This window comes from Macadamia integrifolia, chromosome 9 (genome assembly GCF_013358625.1).
Source record: "Macadamia integrifolia cultivar HAES 741 chromosome 9, SCU_Mint_v3, whole genome shotgun sequence".
Lineage (NCBI taxonomy): Eukaryota > Viridiplantae > Streptophyta > Magnoliopsida > Proteales > Proteaceae > Macadamia > Macadamia integrifolia.
The window spans coordinates 41423176-41437882 of NC_056565.1; the positions used below are offsets into that span (position 1 = coordinate 41423176).

The window sequence follows — 14707 nt, forward strand, 5'->3', positions numbered from 1 at the left end:
CTATAATGATCACTCATTTGAATTCACAATTCATAAGTCTCATTAGGGTTTCATTGTCATCATATTGATAACGAAGCCTCTTTAAAACCAAGGGTTGTGATTGGAACAAGTAGTGTGATCTAGTAAGTTGATCTTGCAATGATGCAAGATATGCTGTTGAAACCAATCTGTCGAATGGCCATATGAAAGAGTCATGACTTGTGATTGGACACAAAGAATTTTAAAACAATTTTCAACATATAATTATGAGAAAAAGAACCATAAAAGGCAGCATGGCCTTTGTGCCAAGACACGTAGGAGGGTGAAATGATCGCCTTAACCCACATGAAAGGTAGAAATCCCGTTGTTGTTAATGCTTTCATATGCAATCCCCTTGGTTCCAATATTTGTACAAAAACCACATTGTCTTTTACGGAATACTATCCTATAATTATATATTTATAATAAAATTAAAAATCATTTTCTAAATAATCTACAACACTAACATTGATATCAAAATTGTTGTCCAATCACAGTCAAACAACTCTTCCAGTATGTTCTCTCTTTCGGAAAATGGATATACTATATATATATATATATATATGTTGAGCATCTAAACATTTCTTTCATTACATACCAAACACACTAATATATAATCAATCACATATCAACATTTGATACACCACAAACACACGGTAGATCTCTTTTCCTTCTTGAGGAGATATGTACAATATACCTTCCAATAGAATTGCACAACCACTTAGGGTTGTACGATTGAAACTTCTGCCACGTGGAAATAGTATGAGGAATAGATATGGACATTAATTTCTTGAGCTGACAACTCAGATGCCACGTGTCTAAAATAATTTTAAAACAACATTTATGATCACCACCTCTCCAGCCACCACATGGTAACCTTAACACATCGGAAATATCTAACCTTCATGCTGGTTTGAATAAATATTGAATGTCAGAAACCTTCCTAGCTACTTATTATTTATTACTCACCCAATTGGCTAATGGTACTTGTACTCCCATTTCAACCGCCTTCTCCTAGTGCAACTTCCAACACTAAATACAAGTAAAATCCTTCTACTCCTACTCAACAATATGGTTTTATTCTTTCTGATCAACAGTTTGGGTCCCACATACATACAATACATAGGTTCCCTATGAAAAACAAAGGTTGTAGTCACAGGATGTCAGTGGAGCCCTAACCTATCTGTCTGCTTTGTATGTCACTATCAATTGACCTCCAATAGTCTCAATCAGATTACACTTAAAACTACCAAAAAAGCATTTAACTCACACACACACTCGCTCTGTCACAGGAAAGTTAATTCTTTCCCTGTGTGAGTTACTGTGTCCTGAATTTACTGTGGACCCTTTTGATAAAGATGGGACATTAGTTAGTGCTGAAGAAAGAAAAATCTCTCTCTCTCTCTCTGGTCATTATATAGTTCCATCAGGGGAGAAAATCTCTCTCTGTGTGGTCATTATATAGTTCCATCAGGGGGAAATAGTGAGGAAGCTAAGAAGAGTAATGGGCAGTGCAGCCACAGATAAGCTACTTCCAGAGTCAGGAAAGGAAGAGGAGGAAGAGGAAGAGAAGCAGCTAGGGAAGAGATTGTGGGTAGAATCAAAGAAACTATGGATAGTAGCAGGACCTGCCACCTTGACCAGAGCATCAATGTTTGGGGTGTTTATTATATCACAAGCCTTCACCGGTCACCTTGGAAACACTGAAATGGCCGCTCTCTCGGTGGTTTTCCAACTACTCACCCGTTTCTCCATTGGAATACTGGTAAGTACTCCTACACACCACCTTCTCCACTCCCAACTTATAAATTATATATATATATATATATATATAAAGAGAGAGAGAGAGAGAGAGAGAGAGAGAGAGAGAGATGGCCTTAAAGCTTTCAATATTTTGTATGCTAAAGTCTCATCAGCTATAGAAAAACTATTTTTATTTTTATTTTTATTTAATTTATTGTTCCCCCTATTTTATTGGTTCCCTATCAGGCTAATTTGTTTTTATTGGTTCCCTATCAACCTAATTTGTTTTTATTTCTGTCTAGCTAGGGGTTTTTTTTTTTGGGTAGGTTGTATGCTTGGGCATTAATCCTGTACAATAGTTTATTGTTTATTTATTCTTCAACCAAAGGATTACTCTAATTTTTTTTATTAAAAGTGTGGATTAACATTTTTTTTCTTTAAAAAGTAATTTGTATTAAAAAAAAGGAAAAATACTTAGAAGGAAATAAAAAAATCAGAAACAGACTCCAGCTAAAGCATTACCATCAACAGAAAAAGTACACTGGCAACAAGACATGTACACAACATCTAGAAAAAAAAATCTAAGCTTTCAAAAAAGTTACCTTTCCGAATAAGAAAAAGCTTATTGGCCACAAATTTCATATTTTTATATATCAAGGTTAAGACGATGGAAAATAATACTGTGTTTGGCTTTTGGGGCAATCATTTGGTTGTATTTTTTACTTTTCTTTTTGATTAAGCAACCAATTGGTTGCTTAGGTGAGAGGAAATATCGGAAAAAGTAACTACTTTGGATTCCTAGTTTTGTATCTCACCAGTTATGTGGGAAAAAGTAAGAAAAAATATATAGGGAGAAAAGTGTTGATGCTGATGATTTTTTTTTTTTTTGTTTGAAACTCTCTGAAAGTGAAAGTGTGGAATAAATAACCAGTTGAAATTTGTTTTATAATTTCTCTTGATTATCTTGGAAGAGCTAAGCAGCAACTAGAGGGGATGAGCTTCTAGATCAATGACAGGTAGTTGGGCTCTAGCGTGTTGTTTAGGGAAGGTCATGATTTGACCGTCTCTCATTCTCCACTTTCAGAAAACAGTAGTTGTATTATTGCGATAATTATGGCCAGTGGTCCTCTTGTCAATCCCTCAGTGGGTCCTGTCCAGCCTCTTTTGGGTTTTTATGAAGTTATAGGGCTCCTGACTGGGTTCTATTTGGCCCACTGACCCTTAAACCTAGGGTGTCAATCGGCTGGTCTGGCTCGGTTTTGATTCGGATTGAGTTGATTTTGGTGTGGGAAAATTGAAATCGAAACTGAACTAATAAGGAAATTTCAATTTCAATTTGGTTTTGGTTTCAGTGCGGTTTGATTTCGATTTGTCTTCGGTTTCTTAAATCGATTTGTAACCGGGTTGGTTTTGGTTTTTGGTCCAGTTTGGATTCGACTTTCCATACAAATGTTTACAAAACTATGCAAATTTTAATTTTTTTAATGAATTTTGGAATGTTTCGGTTTCTTACCGGTTTGGTTTCAGTTTCGGTCCGAGTTTTGAGCCAGTTTCAGTTTGGTTTCGGGTTCATCCGGTTTCCGGTGCAGTTTGGTTTGGTTTTGAGGTTGCAATACTCCAAACCGAACCGACCCAATATGGCTTCGGTTCGGTTTGGTCTGTGTTGTTATTGGTTCGGTCCAGCCGGTTTTACCGGTTCGGTTTAAGAATTGACACCCCTACTTAAACCAGTACCCAAAAAACACAAATAGAGAAAAAATTTTCTTTTATTTTCTTTTGCTTTCATCCAAGAAAGCAAACAAACACACCCTAAAATATCCAAATAGCATTGGTAAGAAGTCCCCTCGATGGGCATTAGAAATGCAAAGCATTAAAAGATTACAGTTGACAGTCATGTTTCTATCTGGAATAATCCCATATTAATTGGAAAACTCTGGAACCTTAACTAGATGCTTTTGTTTACTAGTTGGGCCTCTTCACTTAATAGTTTAACCTTTCAATTTATATACTTAAACATTGTATTAGAGCCATCAGACTCACATATACAACTTGTACTACTACCCCAAAAAGAGGAACAACACGTTTGAGGGATCGCACTCGCAATTATGAATAATCACACATTGGAAAACTCTAAGACCTTGAATGCCTTCATATGCTATTTTTTTTTTTTTTTTTCTCAACATTATATTGATTTGAAACCATTTCAGAATAATTAACCTATAATATATGACTGATTTTATTCATCCTCATTCTTCTCCATTAATTAGTACTTATCTTTCTTATGTAATTGCAGATGGGAATGTCCAGTGGACTAGAGACTCTATGTGGCCAAGCATATGGAGCAAAACAGTATCACATGTTGGGTATATATTTGCAGAGATCGTGGTTGGTTGAAACAGCAGTCTTCCTACTCCTTATCCCTATTTTCATCTTTAGTGCTCCAATTTTCAGATTACTTGGACAAACAGAAGAGATATCACTAATGGCAAACGTCATTTCCCTTTGGTACATTCCCATAATCTTCTCCTATGTCTTCCTTTACACACTCCAAATGTACCTTCAAACCCAGAGCAAGAACATGATCATTACATGGTTATCAGCCGTCACTCTAATCCTTCACGGTTTCTGCTCTTGGATCTTAGTAGATAAGTTGGGTTTGGGCATCCCAGGCGTTATGATCTCTATGAATATCGCGAGTTGGGTTCCGATAGTAGGTCAGTTAATCTTCGTTTTCTACGGCGGTTGTCCACAAACTTGGACTGGATTCTCTCTGCATGCATTTGCAGAGTTATGGCCGGTGTTCAAGTTATCAATTTCATCAGGTGTAATGCTTTGGTAAGTTTTATCTTATCCTTCTTCATTGTTCCTTCTAGATGTGTCACTATACCTAGGGAAGTATAATTCTTCACTATTTGCCACTTGATAGTATATAAGTTAACCCGTTTGATAGAGTACTTTACATACATCTCAATGGCCAGACTTTAATCTAAAGTGAACAACTAAAACTTTGATTTAAAGTTTGAGCTTCTTCCTCTACCTCCTTTTTTTTTTTTTCATCAAATCAAATGAATGAGAGATTATAGACACTATTGAGCTTTTGCTAATGGCCAGAACAAAAGCTCAAATAGAAAGGATTATTTACATAAATCTGTATCTAAGATGTTTTTGAAAATCCCAGCTTACATCCAAAAGCACAAAAGATGGAGCTTCTTCCCAAACTTCAGACCTTCTTGAAACTACCCCGTGTTTATCCAAATTCCTTTTCGAAATGAACCATGTGATATTATCCAGATACTACTTATGGAATAACCACCTCTACTTATTTTAAGCTAAAACTGTACTAATGAGATGCTTTCTAACCTTTAGCTTCCATATTAATTATCAACAGCTTAGAGTTATGGTACAACTCAATGTTAATTCTGTTCACCGGGCACACCCAAGATGCTCAGATTATAATTGACGCTCTCTCCATCTGGTAAGATACCATATATATGAAAAGCTGCAATTTAATTAGAATTTAGTTTTATTCTACTTAACCAGTTTTCCTTCACTTAATTTGCAGTCTTAATATCAATGGTTGGGAGTTGATGTTTTCGTTTGGCTTTCTAGCGGCTGCCAGGTATGGATTGTCTTTGCAATTTAAGGCTCCGTTTGGTGATATTTCTATTCCGGAGAATCTTTTTTTCACAAAAAGTGTTCTTTTTTGATTTAGTGCTATGAGAACATTCTAGTGGAATAGAAATAGCATATCCACGCTCTCATATAGCCTTGAATTTTCAGAGCAATAGTTTGCCATCTGGCATACTCCTTTACAGCTAACACTTGACATGTGGCACTGTGGCAGGGGATCTAGGATTCACTTGTCCACAAAAAACAGCAAATAATCTTCCACATAACAAATTGTTGACATTTAGAGTTCACAAGTTGGAAAGGTTCATACCGTTGGGGTATATCAATTAGACTAGCTCCAGTAATTTTCTTAGGGGGAAATGGTTTTTGTGGGGAGTGTGACCTTTGTACCCAGGCACATGGGGAGTGAAATGATCGGCATGTTCAAATGAAATGGAAAATGATACTTTAATGTTTCATCATACGCTCCCACTGATCCTCACGCAAAGAACTGCATTTTCCCACAAAAAACAATTCCCCTTTCCTTAAATCAAAATCACCCTCTACCACAGAGAAACTACTGACAGGCCCAATACAATGTCACACGCGAGGCCCACCATCTCAACCTTTATACCTAATACAATGTGCAGTCCAACCATATCAGGTAAATCTTATTATTTTTCATTTTTTATATATATTAAAATGTTATTTTTTCCCCATTCCCCTTCTTTTAGAAGGTTCTCATTGCCTAGGATCCCATGTGAGCGGTTAACTAACTATGAAGTTATTTCAGTGGCATTAGCAAAACCTTTGTGAAAATTGTTAGATTCCCCATAACAAATTTATCAAACTTTGAAGAAAGTCAATATGGGCCTTGACACAGTAAAGGTCTTCTTGAGGTGAACTGTTGAGCCATGCTTGGGATATCAATTGTGTGTTGGGTGTATATGTATAATGCTTGGGCTGGGACTGCTACCTGATTGCATGGTTATTGTGCCACCGTGAGGATCAATTAGGGGGCAGGGTGATCATTTCATTACCCTTTATGTCTAGGTGTAAAGACATGCGATCAAGTATCGATCGTCTTTCCACAATGTTCTTTAGCATCTGATTTTTATCTTACAAAGGGATTGGAAGGGATCTAAGCTTTTAAATTCTTTCGTGAAAATAGTGTTCGGGTCAGCAACGAGCTTGGAAGAGGAAGTGCAAAAGCAGCAATTTTCGCAATCAAAGTGGTTGTAGCAACTTCTATAACGGTTGAGGCTGTGCTGTGGATCTTAGTGTTGGCCTTCAGACATATAGTTTCCTATATATTTTCGAGTAGTGTGGAGGTAGCTGATGAATTTTCGGACCTCTCCCTCTTGTTGGCTTTTACACTCATATTGAACAGCATCCAACCTGTTCTCTCTGGTGAGTTTCTTGACTTTCTATCTTATCCCATTTCAGTTTCTTTTATATGTATTGTTAAAGGAGAACAATATACATACTATGTTTACCAAAAAAAATTAGGTCTTTAAATTATATATGTGATATTTCATGGGGTAAAGGTTTTTCATGCTACTCCTGTGGGAAGAATCTCCCATGCACACCAATCACGACATGATAATGATTTCTTCAATAAAAACCCACATAGTTAGGAAGAAGAGAGTAGCAATGTAAGATCCTCATAATGTTAATATAAGGCTCTTTGTTTTCCTAATTGTTTTCTTACATCTTGATTAGGTGTGGCTGTTGGTGCTGGATGGCAAGTCATTGTAGCATATGTCAACATCATTTGCTATTATTGCATAGGACTTCCTATTGGGCTGTTGCTTTATTATGTGGGCCATCTTGATGTGAAGGTAAACTCAAATAATCACCTACTCATTGTAACCAAAAGATAATTCTTTCCTTTTTTTTTCAATAATTTTTTCCTTCTTTTTCAAAAACAAAATTTATCTTTTTATTTTCTCCGTTCATTTTTAGTTAATCTCAATTTGATTCAATTAAAAATTATTAAATATAAATTCTCATAAAAGTAAAATAGTATATAAATTGAGGGAAAATGTTCTCTATTCGGGAGTGAGGCTACTATGCCCTCACAAGAGCTAATCAATGCCTCTCATTTGGTTCAATCTATGGGGATAAAGATATTATTTTAGAAGGAGGAGAGAGATAGACACATAGATGCGGGTGTAGGAGCTACACACCTAGACAAAAACTTTCTTCCATGAATTAAACAAGAAAGTTATTCTATTAGAATACACCACCCAACCCAAAAAAGAGTTGTGTATCTTGGTTAGTCATATAAATCGTTACCTATAGAAGACAACAGCCCTATCATATAGTTGAATATATTTTTTATTTTTTTCCATCCATCAATCATTAAAAAAAAAAAAAAAAAAAAAAAAAGCTCCTTTGTTATGTATGTACAAGATAAATGATAAGAAATACAAAATAAAATTTAGAATAGAAATTTGCAAAAGATATTCTCCTATTGAAACAAAAAGAGCAAATATATATATATATTTAATTGAATGAGTACAAAAAATAGATATTCTAATTCAAATGCATTGAACTTTTTTTGTGGTAGCTCTTTGATGTTTTACGAGTATTGTCTAATTTAGTTGGTTGTCTATGCATTGCTGTAGGGAATATGGATAGGAATGATTATTGGCACTTTCATTCAAACGTTCGTCCTTCTTTATTATGTTTACAAAACAGATTGGGATAAGCAGGTAAATTACTAATTCTTATGGTAAAAACTAATCTTCATCACACATATATTATCCTTGAAATATTGTTTCCATTTTTTTTTTTCTTTTCTTTTTCTTTTTCTTTTTAAAGATGATATCTCTACTTGCTTGCTGCAGGTAGCTATAGCAAAGGAAAGGGTGAATAGGTGGGTCCTCCCAGCTCCAGATGAGAAGGAGAACGATTCCTCAATTTAGCAAAAAAAATTTATTCACAAAAAATTAGCAAATTGATGCTAATTATTAAGGAAAAAAAATGTGTGTACTTCTTCATAGATGATTTACACATCTTTGAGATCACTTTTTTTTCCGATGTTGTAGACCTATTGTATGAAGGTTTTGAAATTTCCGGTGAATTGATTTGGGTGATACATTTTTTTTTTTCTTCTTCTTATTTTATCCTATTTTCAGATGATCACTAAAGAGAATAGAGAATAAATTAATGAAATTCAGTAAAAGAAAAAGATGAACAGCAAAAATTTTTTCGTCACACAAGATAAAGAGAAAATTTATTCATAGTGATTTGATATCATGATTTAAAAAATGACATCTTTCCTTAGATGATCCAGGTATCTATAACAAAGGCATGGGTGAGTAGGGAATTTAGATCCTTGATCTCCAGTGTCGGAGGGAATCTAGCGCACATCCAACGACTGAAGCCTCTTAGGGTGCATGCCCAGGTGTTGAGGTGTGTGCCCAAGCTGCTTCCGACCATTAAATGTGGTTGGGGTCTCTTCAATGCTGGAGAAGACCAAAGGTCCAAAATACGAGAGTAGGTGGGTCCTCCCATTTCCAAATGAGTACTAAACACTTATCAAAAAAAGGTCTTTTGTTTTAGTTCGACCATAGTTCCGTATGAAAATTAGTAAGTATAGATGTCCCTATTTTTTGTTTTTTTTTCCCTATTTGGTCAGGTAAATGCCCCTAAGCGAATAAGGTGTCTGCGACAACTAAACATTTTTTTCTTTTTGTTGGTAAGGATCGTACAACTTCTTACAAAAACATTTGAGTTCTTAACTTTCTGTTGCCATGCGGATCTATTGTATAAAGATTTTGAAAATTCCATCATAGCAATTCAAAAAATTAATTAATTAATTAAAAAAAGATCCATTATAGGGAAATCTGTTTGTAACCCAGTTGATTGATGTAACCATTCTATCAGAAAAAAAAAAAAATGTAACCACTTCTTTTTTGCTTTTTTACCCTTTCATTACGTAATTCACTTATTTTTTAGTGGAAGATTTTTTTGCAATTTCCTCCCTCTCCTTCTCCCTCCAACTCTCCATTTCCTTTGTCTCCGTCACCATTCCGGCCCACTCCTCCCCTCTACAGCCCCACGCCCCCACCGCATGGTGCACACCAGAGAAACCCAATCGTCCTTTAGCAACCACTGTCGCTACTACGTCTATCACCCCTAACGTACTGGTGCTCCTCTTCTCCTTCTCTCTGCTATCTCACTCTCTGTGCCCTATCCCGACAAGAAGAAAGGCGAATCCACCATCTGTTTTGGTCATCACCCAGAATTAAGGTTAGTAATGCCGATTTGATATCCTCTACAGTTCCAGTTTCTCTTTCCGGATGAATATCAGAAAAAAAGATCCAATTTCAAATTCGCCAATCCCCTCTTAGACGGATTGACACCAGCCTTGACCTTCTACGGAATAGAAGTCGGAGGGATCCACTTTGTAAGCACCCCTACAAACACCCTTGCCCGTGAGCCTCTGCGATCTCCCTGAACCAACTCTTCCACCTCCCACCGGGATTCCCCTGCAAAACCCTACCAGAATCCATCTGTATACACCCCCCCCTGTTATTCCCTCTGCCCATTAACCTTTTTTCCAAAAGTCGGATCTGGCTCCTCTCCAACGATGGCATCCTCCAACCACCCTCTAACTACCATCAAAGGTTGGAAGGGTTTGGTCACGCATCCCAACACCTGTTAACACCTGGGAATATGCGTTCAAGCACTCCCAACCCTTGAAAAGTCCAAGGTGTAGGACAAAAAAAATAAACAATAAAATGATGATTCATCCAAAAACTGAGGATAGGACAACAAGAGGAAGGTCCCAACAAGGGACAAGATATCTATTTCTAAAGTATTTGGGTGTTGTAAAATAAATGGGGAGAAGTTTGGTTCTAATCTCAAAGAAATGGCTTTTTAAATATGTTCTATAGTACGTGATGAGAAGGTCGATCTTTTTTTTTTTTTTTTAATTATTATTCATTTTTCACCAAACATGATAAATCACAACACAACAGTTAACTTATCAATGAAGTTATAAATTAACTTACCACTAATAGGAGTCCATCCAAGTTTTCCACATGATCCAGGTCAATATACACACATGTACATTTATAGTTGTGTCTTGAAAACAATATTCCTACCAACACAATAAAAAAACCATATGATCTAAATGACCAATTCTATAATAATAAAATTATACAAACCTATGCAACAACCTAGTATATGACCAATACTTAAAAAGATGAAGGAGCACTAGCACTAGAAAGATAAATAGTTGCACATACCAACAAAACAAATTGGATTAGGATTGTTCATATCAGTTAACTTATCAATGAAGTTATAAATTAACTTACCACTAATAGGAGTCCATCCAAGTTTTCAACGTGATCCAGGTCAATATACACACATGTACATTTATAGTTGTGTCTTGAAAACAATATTCCTACCAACACAATAAAAAAACCATATGATCTAAATGACCAATTCTATAATAATAAAATTATACAAACCTATGCAACAACCTAGTATATGACCAATACTTAAAAAGATGAAGGAGCACTAGCACTAGAAAGATAAATAGTTGCACATACCAACAAAACAAATTGGATTAGGATTGTTCATATCAAGCCCACCTACCCCACTCCCCCCCCCCAAAAAAAAAAAAAAAAAAAAAAAAACCTTAAATTAAATATTAGATTTGGGTAATTTGGGTACTAGGCAAAGAGAGCTTTTCTTGTGTGTTGTAAGACCTGGTGCTTCTTCCATATCAATGTCTTCCATGCTTATCCCACTAGGCAGTTCCCAGTCAAAAGCATAGAGAAGGTTAGCAAGTGCAAGCTGAACTATCACAGGTCCAAGATATATTCCAGGACAACCTCTTCTGCCTGCACCAAGTGGTACTAGTTGGAAATGTAGCCCTATGAAATTAATGGAGCTTCCTAGAAACCTTTCTGGAAAGAACTCATCTGGGTTTTCCCAAGCTTCAGGATCTCTACCAATTGCCCATGGACTCACAATAACCCTTGTTTTAGGGTAAACATCATAGCCATCGATTTTGCAGTGAAACCTTGTTTCCCTTGGGGCAAGCAATGGGCCTGGTGGATGCATTCTTAGAATCTCCTTCACCACTGACTTGACATACCCAAGTTGATCCAGGTCGCTCTCTTCAACTTTGCCTTTAGTTCCAATTAAACTTCTGACTTCATCTTGTGCTTTCTTCATCACTGTTGGTTTCTTGATTAATTCTGCCATTCCCCATACCAAGGCTGCTGTGGCTGTATCAGTACCTGCAATGAAAATATCCTGCAAGAAATGAAAAGAACTTAAGAGTTCGACCCAAAATTTTTAATGTCTGGTTTGGTATGATTTCAAGTTCAATTTTATAGGGTGATTTCTATTTCGAAACTTGTTTAGTTGGATTCTTACACATTTTTCAATAAAACAGAAATCAAATTTCATTGAAATTTTGAAGTAGGTGAGAAACTGTTTTCAGTTTTGAAATTGAAATTGCATTCACTCTTACTCTTTAAGGAGCACATGACTAATTTGGTAGGGAAAGGCAAAGTATTAATTTTATGTAAAAAAATAAAACATCACCCTTCTTCTCCAAATGGTCTCACCACCACAACCGACACTACTCTCTCCCAAAGAAATATAGAGATAAAGAGAATTTATTGAACTACCAAATAAATTTCTTATCCTTGAAATATATAATTTTGATGCAGACAAACAATTTTAATTTCTTCAACAAATAAATAAATAAATAAATAATAAAAATAAAAATAAAATCTCTTTGTTGACCGTTTCATGAAAATCAATTCAAAATTGAAATAGAAAACAGACCAATTGAGGCTGAACAATAACATGCAAAATACAAAGGAATGTCATTTATTTCACCATTATAACAGCCTTGATGTGCTCTTTGGTGAAGTGAATTGATCCACTTTGTTCCTTTTCGATTCGAAGCAAGACATCAACAATATCTTCGTGGTCAGATTCTGGCCTGCCTGGGTTGAGGTGATCCGAAATGATCTGTTCAAATTTTTACTAAAAGATTAGCAAAAGAATATATTAAAAAATATGAATTTACAGGTTTAACGTCCAGGCATGCCCAGACAAAAGAAACAAACATAGAAAGACTTGATACTCCACCTGTTCATAAAACTCATCCAACTCTTTGAAATTCTTCTCAAGCTTCCCATGTTGTCCACTAAGAATATCAATAACCCATCCTAGTGATGGGAAGTAGTCCTCAACATAAAAACCACCCAACAAAGCTTGTGCTTCTTGAAGAATGTCTTGAAACCTACTTCTTTGACATACCTCTTGATGCCTCTGGCCAAAAGCAATCCTACATATTATGTTGTTGACTAAGGAAAGCATTACTTCATTCAAATTGATGGAACCTTCAGTAGGAGAAGAGGAAGATGAAGTAGAAATTGAATGAATCATTAAGGAGACCTCATCTTCCCTAATGAACTTTAAAGTTTGAACTCTCTTAGAGCTGAAAAGCTCAAGAACACAGGTCTTCCTCATTTCTCTCCAGTATTCAGTGTATGGTGAAAAAGCAATGTCTTTGAAATTGTAAGAAAGTTTCTTAGGACCAACAAGGGAGGGTCTACTACAAAACTCAAGATCATGAATTTTTAAGATCTCCTCAGCCATTTTAGCAGAGGAGACTATAAGGGTTGGTGCAAAACCTAATTGTAAATGCATGAGGGGTCCATATTGTTTGGCGAGTTGCCAAAAGGAGCGATGAGGCATGTAACCAAGCTGGTGCAAGTTTCCAATGATAGGAAGCTTAGGAGGGCCAGGAGGGAGGTTTGCTCCTTTCTTCTCTCCATTCATCTTTCTTGTGAAAATGAAGAGAAATAAGAGAAACAAGAAAATGAAGAAAGCCATTGTTGTCTATGCCTGTGTTTGCCTAAGCGAGAGAGAGAGAGAGAGAGAGAGATCTACGAAGTATGATACTATGATCCCACACTGGACTCCAGAAACTTATTAAATAGGCAGGCTAGGACTGTTTAATTGTTGTCTGTGCCTGTGTTTGCCTGAGAGAGAGAGAGAGAGAGAGAGAGAGAGAGAGCTCTATGAAGTATGATACTATAATCCCACACTGGATTCCACAAACCCTACCAAGCCCTGAAGAGATGGGCCCTAAACCCTTAAGAGAGGGGAGCAACCGAAAAAGGGGCAGGGGCAGGGGCAGGTGCGGGGAAGAAACAAGCCAAACACTCACTTTTTTAATACGAACAATAAATTTCGGTTCTCCAATCCAAGGTGAGATAAAAAGGAAAGATATCATTGCTTTAAGTAAGTGAAGTACTGTACAGAGAATTACTTGGTGAAGTATAATATGGTAATTTTAGGTTGCATTAGGTATGTATTTTAACAATAGATTCTGGGTCTAGAATGCATTCTAAAATATGATTCTTCTTTATTTCTCATTTTAGAATGCATTTTAGACCCAAAATCTATTTCGAGAATATTAACCAAACAAAGCCTTAGAATGAAATATTCTTTTGATGAAAAAAAAAAAACAATATTCATATTAAAAGAAGAGAATTACAATATCAGAAATTTCCAAATCAGTTGTGGAGTGGGAAAAAACCCCTTGATACAAAATCAAGCAAAAGCTAAAAACTTGACGGAAAAAGTGGCAAGTTAGAGGGAATAAGAGTGGAATCATTATAAAGAGCTGGAAAAAGTTTTTCTCACATAAAATGATGATATTCTTGGAGAATCGATGGTCATAAATATTTCTAAAAACTTGATCCTTCTTTGATTGTTCAAGAATAAATAAATAAATACCGTAATAACTTCCGGTGCCATTTCTTTTGATATAAGCTGCAAGTTTGTTTAGAACCATTCAACAGATTTGGGATGGCATGTCTTTCCATGTAAGCTTTACCAAAAAAAAAAAAAATTGTCTTTCCATGTAAGGGGCAAGCTTGACCTTGGACTTCCTTAGATACCCTTAGATTTAGGTTTTTTGTCCAGTCTTGGGATCATCATCGAACTACATGTTATGATATGAAGCCCTTTTGAAATCATTTTTGTATTCTCTTTTTCGGGGAAAAGATTCCTATAACACCATTATCGGGATCACTTTTTCCCTCATATGTCACTATTATAGAAATAGCCCCCTACCCCCTCACATGGAAGATTCGAAAGAGGAACCCTTAGACAGCTGCATTAGAAAATACGCATAAAGAAAACTATTTCCCTTTAATTTTTTTCTTCTGGTAGGCTGCGTTTGGTAATGTTTCTAGAGTTTTTTCGTTCTATGGAAACGAAAAAACAGAATAAAGCATTTAGTGCATTTATGGTGTGTTTCATTTTTTTTGAAACAAAAAGTGAA

The 14707-nt window shown here is 35.9% G+C and overlaps 2 protein-coding genes across 2 annotated transcripts; one reads left to right on the forward strand and one right to left on the reverse strand.

Moving 5' to 3' along the window:
- The first annotated feature begins 1451 nt into the window (after nt 1–1451).
- LOC122090170 (protein DETOXIFICATION 20-like) lies at nt 1452–8486 on the forward strand. The gene is made up of 8 exons (XM_042660018.1): nt 1452–1783; nt 4055–4596; nt 5150–5236; nt 5324–5380; nt 6542–6780; nt 7093–7211; nt 8001–8087; nt 8223–8486. Exons 1-8 carry the CDS (start codon nt 1523–1525, stop codon nt 8298–8300), a joined length of 1470 nt encoding a protein of 489 aa, XP_042515952.1. The 5' UTR covers nt 1452–1522; the 3' UTR covers nt 8301–8486.
- Nucleotides 8487–10908: 2422 nt separating this feature from the next.
- Nucleotides 10909–13394, reverse strand: LOC122088824 (cytochrome P450 71A9-like). Its single transcript, XM_042658151.1, has 3 exons — nt 12499–13394; nt 12244–12378; nt 10909–11649 (listed from the first exon to the last, which is right to left on the reverse strand). Exons 1-3 carry the CDS (start codon nt 13246–13248, stop codon nt 11032–11034), a joined length of 1503 nt encoding a protein of 500 aa, XP_042514085.1. The 5' UTR covers nt 13249–13394; the 3' UTR covers nt 10909–11031.
- Between the last annotated feature and the right edge of the window lie 1313 nt (nt 13395–14707).

Excerpts from the sequence above, each read along its gene's own strand:
- LOC122090170 (XM_042660018.1), top strand. The coding sequence starts at position 1,523 with ATGGGCAGTGCAGCCACAGATAAGCTACTTCCAGAGTCAGGAAAGGAA. Across the intron at positions 5,237-5,323 it reads ATTGACGCTCTCTCCATCTG|TCTTAATATCAATGGTTGGG; the intron begins GTAAGATACCAT and ends CTTAATTTGCAG. Across the intron at positions 7,212-8,000 it reads TGGGCCATCTTGATGTGAAG|GGAATATGGATAGGAATGAT; the intron begins GTAAACTCAAAT and ends GCATTGCTGTAG.
- LOC122088824 (XM_042658151.1), bottom strand. The coding sequence starts at position 13,248 with ATGGCTTTCTTCATTTTCTTGTTTCTCTTATTTCTCTTCATTTTCACA. Across the intron at positions 12,379-12,498 it reads TGGATGAGTTTTATGAACAG|ATCATTTCGGATCACCTCAA; the intron begins GTGGAGTATCAA and ends AAATTTGAACAG. Across the intron at positions 11,650-12,243 it reads ACATCAAGGCTGTTATAATG|GATATTTTCATTGCAGGTAC; the intron begins GTGAAATAAATG and ends CATTTCTTGCAG.